The sequence below is a fragment of the Triticum dicoccoides genome, chromosome 4A (assembly GCF_002162155.2).
Source record: "Triticum dicoccoides isolate Atlit2015 ecotype Zavitan chromosome 4A, WEW_v2.0, whole genome shotgun sequence".
Classification (NCBI taxonomy): Eukaryota; Viridiplantae; Streptophyta; class Magnoliopsida; order Poales; family Poaceae; genus Triticum; species Triticum dicoccoides.
The window spans coordinates 509,354,790-509,363,041 of NC_041386.1; the positions used below are offsets into that span (position 1 = coordinate 509,354,790).

The window sequence follows — 8,252 nt, forward strand, 5'->3', positions numbered from 1 at the left end:
CCCAGCTGAGGTGAGGTGAGAATCTTGGATTCCCTTCCTATCTGAACCTGGCTTCTCTCAGCGATTTGGGAATTCTGGCCGTCGGATCTCCCCCTTGATGCAATTTGGGCCGTCGGATCTGCCCCTGAGATGAGCTGGGCCGTTGGATAAAATTCGGAGTTGGAGCGCTGGACAGTAGTTTTGTTTTCTCACCTCGGTATATTGGGCAGATGTGGCTGAGCTGTGGGGTCTTTCGTCCGTGGGCCGTGCCAGTCAGTTGCTGTGGATAGAAGAGTGCCCAGTGCGGTCCTTCTGCGGTAGAAACCACATGCCACCACCTGTGATTTCGTTGCCCCGCCGAGGGTATTTTTGGGATTTCCAATACTGGACGCCACATGGCTTCCCTTGGTTCGACCGTTCGAGGCCTCACCCCAAATCGAGTGACAAAGTAGGGTTCCATCTTCTTCCTCTCCCTCTCCCCCTCCCTCGAATCTCTCGCGCAGCCGTCGCTCCTCTGCCTTCCCTCTCTCCCCGCTTGACCCGCCGCCCCTCGCGCGCCGCCATCCGCGCATTCTCCCCTGGATGCGGCGAACACGAGGAACAAGGATGGCGACTGGGCGCTGCGGGCACACAGAGCACGCCCCAGAGCTCCACAGCCTCTGGCTCGGCTTCTCGACCAGCGGCCGCCTCTGCGCGTGGGACAACTTGTGTGCCCTCATTATTACCACTGAAGCCTGCTCAAAGGCGAAGGCCGCTCATCTCCATCACTGGGAGGAGCGCCAGCCGCCGAGACAGCCATCCACTTCGCCATTGCCGACGTCCTCGCCCCGGCAGATCGAGAGAGATGCGGAAAAGAGGCGGGAGGAAGAGGAAAAGACGTGCCAGCTCCATCCCCTCCACTGCGTTGTGCGCCTGGCTCTCACCTGCAACCATTCTACCTCCACCCCCTGCCAAATTCTCCATCCCTTTCTTACAGGTACCTACCTCCACACGCTCACTCTTTCTCATGAATTAGATTGCTCTCATCCCTCATGATGTCCTGTCTTTGATTAATCCCTATAATTTGTCTTCTTCGTTTGTGCAGATTCCTGTAAGTTCTTATTGTTCGGCTACCTGTACATGGATGTTTATCCCAAAAAATAGAGAAAGAATCAAGTGTTCCAAATGCTCAATGTGTTTAGGATCCATCGCGAAACAGTACAGATATAAGCCATCTAAAAACAGACTGGTCATTTTGTTTTCATTTGCTTTTGGTTTGGTACTGATCAATAAACTGCTTAATATGTTTTAGGATCCATTGCTTTTAGTTTGGTACTGATCAGTAATGAAAGCAATGGAGCAAAGCAATACTGATCCAACTGGTGTGGGGAGTTGACGGCCAACTAACCAAAAGCAATGAAACAAAATGAAACAAGAGAGATGGTTCAGAGGTGTGATGTACTTCCTTAGTCTTTGTTTTCCTTTTGTATCATTGCTCTTGATTTGTTTACTGTGAACTTTCTCTCTACAGTCACACGCCTATAATCAACCGGTCCAGGTAGACGAGATAAGGTAAATGTGATTGCATTAGCAAACTCCATTTTCGTGTAACAACAAAAACAGAGGAAACTCCATTTTATTGTAATTACAAACAAAGAACTTCTAGACGGCGAAGCTGCTACCCTGCTCCTCTCCCTGCAAACCTCCTGATAAATGAAATATGCTATTTGATTATATATAGTCTGTCCTAAAGGTGCTGCCCTATCTGTTTAGTGGAGGTAAATATGTTCAGGTTGCACAAGCATACCTGTGAGGGAGGTGGTCTGCTTAAGTGTTTTTACAGATGCAAGATACTAAATACTTCCCTATCAGTGTTTTTCTTCTCTTTAGAAGATTTGGAGGCCCTCAAATAGTGGTTGATGATAGCTTGGTTTTGTTGTTCTCCAATTAAGGAACCATCCCCGCATGCTTCTGTAAACTGGATGGTTGCATTCCGTTGGGAGGAGAGGGTTGCCACCATCGTTATCATGGCGGGCGTGCGTGTGCGTGTGCGTGTGCGTGTGCGTGTGCGTGTGCGTGTGTGTGTGTGAGAGAGAGAGAGAGAGAGAGGAAGGAACCATACAGTGAATAATATGTCAGGGGCTTAGTACAAGCCCATAGAGTTGTCTGTTTTCCTGTGAAGAGCCCCCTCTATGCAAACACCCATGACAGATCCTTTTTTGTTCTTTTCTCATGACCTTAGCTTGGACACAAATTTGTAAATTACTTCCTTGCAAGAATGACCCGAGTTTGGTTTCTAATCCCCTGGATCTATTCGGATTGCCTATTTCTTAGTTGCATACAAATATGCACCTTGATTGCTATGGATAACCCAGTAGGTAATTCCCTCTCTTCTTGTTGATGCTTTGTCTTGCTTGGACGATAGAAGGTTCTGTACAGGACTAATTTAGCCAGACAGCTATAAATTGACCGAAACACATATAAGCTTTCTATACATTAATAACTAGGGGGTTGGTGCACTCACTCAATTCTAAAATTGTTCATATCGATGTCATAGGTATTAGTATACAAGTGGTTCTTTATTTGATTAAAAACACTACTCTTTGTTGTTGTAATCGGCATAATGATTTTTCGGTAGGGCATACCCCTCGGTAGGCTACTTAGCTAGGATACCCTATCGAGGGATATGCCTGATCTAATTTCGACAGTGGTGGCCCATATAGGTCCTGCTAAGTAAACATCGCGACGTGAGGGGAGTTCAGATCAACGCTCAAATCGGTTCCAGCATGATCTTCATGGCAGGGTAGATGTTCGTCTTCGGCGTCGCCACCTTCGCCGCCTACTCGGTTGGACCTCGGTCGGGTCGAGACCTTTGCTCTACATCGGATCATAAGATTTGGCAACATGGAGTATACGGTCGACCACCGCGGAAAGCTGATCATCTCTGGTTTGGCATCTCACCAGATCCAAAACTAGTAGAGGCCGGTGACGGTTTAATAAATCGGGGGGTGGCTGCTTGGTGGGGAGCCCGACAACAGACCCGTTTTGGGGCCCATGAAGATAGGTGAAGACCTAGCAGCGGAGGGGATCCTTAGAGCCCAGAGAGATGACAAAGGACCATCTTGACGAGCAAGTCAAGGTGGCAGCATCTTACATCAGATAGATCTCCTGTAAAACCCTAGCCCCGGGCATCTATATAAGGTGGGGGCTAGGGCCTAGTGGTAGCAATTCCTATCTACATCCGTAAAACCATACTCTCGGTAGTCTCATGCTCCATCCCCATTATAACCCTCACACAAGGTACTCCACCATGAATGCAAACACAAAGCAGGACATAGGGTGTTACTCCTTCCCGAAGGCCCGAAATTGGGTAACTTCCTCGTGTGATCTTTGATCTGGTACTTCCGGCCATGTTCGCCACCCTACCGAGGGCACTGACAACTTTACGAACCATCAGTTGGCGTGGCACGCATGGAATACGCTGGTCAGAGAACAAACCCAGATCAAATTGTTGTTGTGCATGACAGGAAACTTCACGCCGGACCAGACTTCTATCTTCGGCTCTTTCGAGCTCGAGGTTGATAATGTGTGTAATTGTTGGATTTTGTGTGGAGACTGTACATACCCCTCCACCCCCTTCTCCATTAGAGAGAGAGCCATCAGAACATGCCTACACTTCCAGCTTAGATTTTCTGAGAGAATCACCTACTCATGTGTTGAGATCAAGATATTCCAATCCTACCACAAGATCCTTGATTTCTAGCCTTCTCCAAGTTGCTTTCCACTCAAATCATCTTTCCACCATATCCAAATCTGTGAGAGAGAGTTGAGTGTTGGGGAGACTATCATTTGAAGCACAAGAGTAAGGAGTTCATCATCAACACAACATCCATTGCCTTTTGGAGAGTGGTGGCTCCTAGATTGGTTAGGTGTCGCTTGGGAGCCTCTGAGAAGATTGTGGAGTTGAACCAAGAAGTTTGTAAGGGCTAGGAGATCGCCTACTTCGTGAAGATCTACCCGAGTGAGCCAAGTCCTTTGTGGGCGATGGCCATGGTGGGATAGACAAGGTTGCTTCTTTATGGATCCTTCATGGGTGGAGCCCTCCATGGACTCGTGCAACCGTTACCTTTCGTGGGTTGAAGTCTCCATCAACGTGGACATACAATAGCACCACCTATCGGAACCACGCCAAAAATCTTCGTGTCATCATTGCGTTTGCACTCTCCAAACCCTTTTCTTTACCTTCATATGCAATGTTTTACTTTCCGCTGCTACACTCTTAGAATTGCATGTGTAGGTTGATTGCTTGACTTGTGCTAATTGCTAAAATCAGCCCGCAACTAAAATTGTGAAAAGGTTAGATTTTTATTTGGTCAGCTAGTCTAATTACCTCCCCTCTAGACCTACTTCCGATCCTACACATATCATTACTACTATGAGCTACATGCCACAAATTTATACTTGAGCAAACGTGTATGCAAACACCATATCAAAGGTTCAAACATGCTTGCCTGGATCAACGTAGGCAGAGGACGATCCCGCAAGATCTCTAGCAACTTTACCTCCTTGGTTTTCTATAAAACAAAAGGCGCAATTCCTACATAAATTTTATGGCCGTGCAAAAAGTTGTCCAAAAATATTTTCAAATAAATGCGATAAAAAACTAGACTGGAAAAGAAAATTTCCAGAAAAGGAATCAACTGAAAATGATTTGAGGTTAAAAAGTGATGAGGTTTTTAAAACCAAGGACCTTTTTATAATTAAAATAACTGCTATCGGGCCTTTACTTTTATCAACAGAAAGCACCTTTGAGGAAATACGTTTTCCAGCAAGGGAAACGCACTCTAGCAGAAGACGTCAGCGAATTCACTCGAAAAGAATAAAACACTGATGGGTGGGTAGTGGAGTTTGAAATCCGCGGGCGAGAACAGAGGGGAGAGGATGGCCACCGGCAGTGATCGGCGATGATCTGGGCTACGGGGATGGTGCAGGCGTGCTCGTGGAACCTTTCCGCGTCTGTGGGTGGTGGAGTTGGCTGTCGACGTGCACTACGGCGACGACAGCGTCACCTCCAGAAGACGGCAACTTCGGTTGGCGATGGATCTCACTGGAGGGACCTGCAATCATCAAATTGACGTGCGGGTCGGGTGAGTGGGAGCTCTAGGAGGCTATTGACAACATTTAGAACGTAGAGGAGGGATACCCACGTTGGACTCTTTCGATACCCGAGGCAGATCGGGCGGCCGGAGCCGGAGAAGAAGACCTCGCTGAGGCCCTCTGTTGCTACTAGGTGTCAATTGGGAGTGTGAGGTGGTGATATGAGAGCAGAGAGGGGCTCGAGAGCTCTATTTATAGGCGGCTCGACAGGGTCCGTGAAGTAAATATGCCCTAGAGGCAATAATAAAGTTGTTATTTTATATTTCCTTATTAATGAAAAATGTTTATTATTCATGCTAGAGTTATATTGACCAGAAACCTTAATACATGTGTGAATACATAGACAAACACTGTGTCCCTAGTGAGCCTCTACTTGACTAGCTCGTTGATCAAAGATGGTTAAGGTTTCCAAACCATGGACATAAGTTGTCATTTGGTAACGGGATCACATCATTAGGAGCACTAGAATGATGTGATGGACATGACCCATCCGTTAGCTTAGCATATTGATCGTTCAGTTTTATTGCTATTGCTTTCTTCATGTCAAATACATATTCCTTCAACTATGAGATTATGCAACTCTCGGATACCGGAGGAATACCCTATGTGCTATCAAACGTCACAACGTAACCGGATGATTATAAAGATGCTCTACAGGTATCTCCGAAGGTGTTTGTTGGGTTGGCATAAATCGAGATTAGGATTTGTCACTCCGAGTATGGGAGAGGTATCTCTGGGCACTCTCGGTAATACACATCATAAGAAGCCTTGCAAGCAAAGTGCTAATGAGTTATTTGTGGGATGATGTATTACGGAACAAGTAAAGAGACTTGCCGGTAACAAGATTGAACTAGGTATGTGGATACCGACGATCGAATTTCGGGCAAGTAACATACCGATGACAAAGGGAATAACGTATGTTGTCTTTGCGGTTCAACATCTTCGTAGAATATGTAGGAGCCAATATGAGCATCCAGGTTCCGCTATTGGTTATTGGCCGGAGAGGTGTCTCGGTCATGTCTACATAGTTCTCGAACCTGTAGGGTCTGCACGCTTAACGTTTGATGACGATTTAGTATTATATGAGTTATATGATTTGGTCACCGAATGTTGTTCGGAGTCCCGGATGAGATCACGGACATGACGAGGAGTCTCGAAATTGTCGAGAAGTAAAGATTGATATATAGGGTGATAGTATTCGGACACTGGAAGTGTTCCGGATAGTATCAGGTATTTATCGGAGTATCGGGGGAGGAGTTACCGGAACCCCCGGGGGGAAAGATATGGGCCACTGATACGTCTCCGTCGTATCTACTTTTCCAAACACTTTTGCCCTTGTTTTGGACTCTAACTTGCATGATTTAAATGGAATTAACCCGGACTGACGTTGTCTTCAGCAGAATTACCATGGTGTTATTTATGTGCAGAAACAAAAGTTCTCGGAATGACCTGAAACTTCACGGAACATCTTTTCAGAAATAATAAAAAATCCTTGCAAAAGATGAAGACCAGGGCGCCCACACCCTAGCCACGAGGGTGGGGGCGTGCCCCCTACCTCGTGGCCCCCTAGAGGTCCTCCGACCTCAACTCCAACTCTATGTATTTGCTTTAGGAGAGAAAAAAATCAGAGAGAAGGATTCATCGCGTTTTACGATACGGAGCCACCGCCAAGCCCTAAAACCTCTTGGGAGGGCTGATCTGGAGTCCATTCGGGGCTCCGGAGAGGGGAATCCGTCGCCATCTTCATCATCAACCATCCTCCATCACCAATTTCATGATGCTCACCGCCGTGCATGAGTAATTCCATCGTAGGCTTGCTGGACGGTGATGGATTGGATGAGATTTATCATGTAATCGAGTTAGTTTTGTTAGGGTTTGATCCCTAGTATCCAATATGTTCTGAGATTGATGTTGCTATGACTTTGCTATGCTTAATGCTTGTCACTAGGGCCCGAGTGCCATGATTTTAGATCTGAACCTATTATGTTTTCTTCAATATATGAGAGTTTTTGATCCTATCTTGCAAGTCTATAGTCACTTATTATGTGTTATGATCCGTTAACCCCGAAGTGACAATAATCTAGATACTTACCGGTGATGACCGTAATTTGAGGAGTTCATGTATTCACTATGTGTTAATGCTTTGATCCGGTACTCTATTAAAAGGAGGCCTTAATATCCCTTAGTTTCCGTTAGGACCCCGATGCCACGGGAGGGTAGTACAAAAGATGTCATACAAGTTCTTTTCCATAAGCACGTATGACTATATTTGTAATACATGCCTACATTACATTGATGAATTGGAGCTAGTTCTGTGTCACCCTAGGTTATGATTGTTACATGATGAACCGCATCCGACATAATTCTCTATCATCGATCCATTGCCTACGAGCTTTCCATATATTGTTCTTCGCTTATTTACTTTTCCGCTGCTATTGCTATCATCACTACAAAATACCAAAAACATTAATTTTGCTATCATTACCTTTTGCTACCGTTACCACTACTATCATATTACTTTGCTACTAAACACTTTGCTGTAGATATTAAGTTTCCAAGTGTGGTTGAATTGACAACTCAGCTGCTAATACTTAAGAATATTCTTTGGCTTCCCTTGTGTCGAATCAATAAATTTGGGTTGAATACTCTACCCTCGAAAACTGTTGCGATCCCCTATACTTGTGGGTTATCAAGACTATTTTTTAGCGCCGTTGCCGGGGAGCATAGCTCTATTCTTTGAGTCACTTGGGATTTATATCTGCTTATCATTATGAAGAACTTGAGAGATTCAAAAATCCAGATTTATCCCTCAACTACGAGGAGAGGTAAGGAACTGCCATCTAGCTCTGCACTTGATTCACCTTCTATTTTGAGTAAGCTTGCGACACCTAAACCTGCTTCTGCGATTCGTTCTGATATGTCGCATGTTATTGATGATGCCACTTCTGCTATGCATGATACTTATGATGAAACTACTTCTATGCTTGATATTACTGTGCCACTTGGTGAATTTCTTGATGAACAACTTGCTTGGGTTAGAGAGAATGAAAATATTGAAACTGATAATATTGATGAAAGTGATGATGAAGACTCTTCCCCTAATAAATATAAATCGCCTGTTATCCCTGAGAGTTATG

General features: G+C 45.3%; 1 protein-coding gene across 5 annotated transcripts; it reads left to right on the forward strand.

Moving 5' to 3' along the window:
• Nucleotides 1-432: 432 nt before the first annotated feature.
• On the forward strand, nucleotides 433-2,258 carry LOC119289028. 5 transcript variants are annotated; one of them, XR_005141400.1, is made up of 4 exons: nucleotides 433-955; nucleotides 1,064-1,409; nucleotides 1,490-1,530; nucleotides 1,911-2,258. XR_005141400.1 is itself a non-coding variant. In XM_037568469.1 (3 exons), coding segments are annotated over exons 1-3 (402 nt in total). In that variant the 5' UTR covers nucleotides 433-561; the 3' UTR covers nucleotides 1,273-2,258. The 5 variants fall into 5 exon arrangements, 2 of the variants coding, with proteins under 2 accessions (XP_037424366.1, XP_037424365.1); XR_005141398.1 differs by having other exon boundaries at nucleotides 1,490-2,258; XR_005141399.1 differs by having other exon boundaries at nucleotides 1,064-1,176; nucleotides 1,271-2,258.
• The last annotated feature ends 5,994 nt before the right edge of the window (nucleotides 2,259-8,252 follow it).

What these genes read in the sequence shown, in the direction of transcription:
- LOC119289028 (XM_037568468.1), top strand. Translation starts at nt 562, where the DNA reads ATGCGGCGAACACGAGGAACAAGGATGGCGACTGGGCGCTGCGGGCAC. An exon ending in TCTCCATCCCTTTCTTACAG is followed by an intron (nt 956 to 1,063) that starts GTACCTACCTCC and finishes TCGTTTGTGCAG; the next exon opens with ATTCCTGTAAGTTCTTATTG.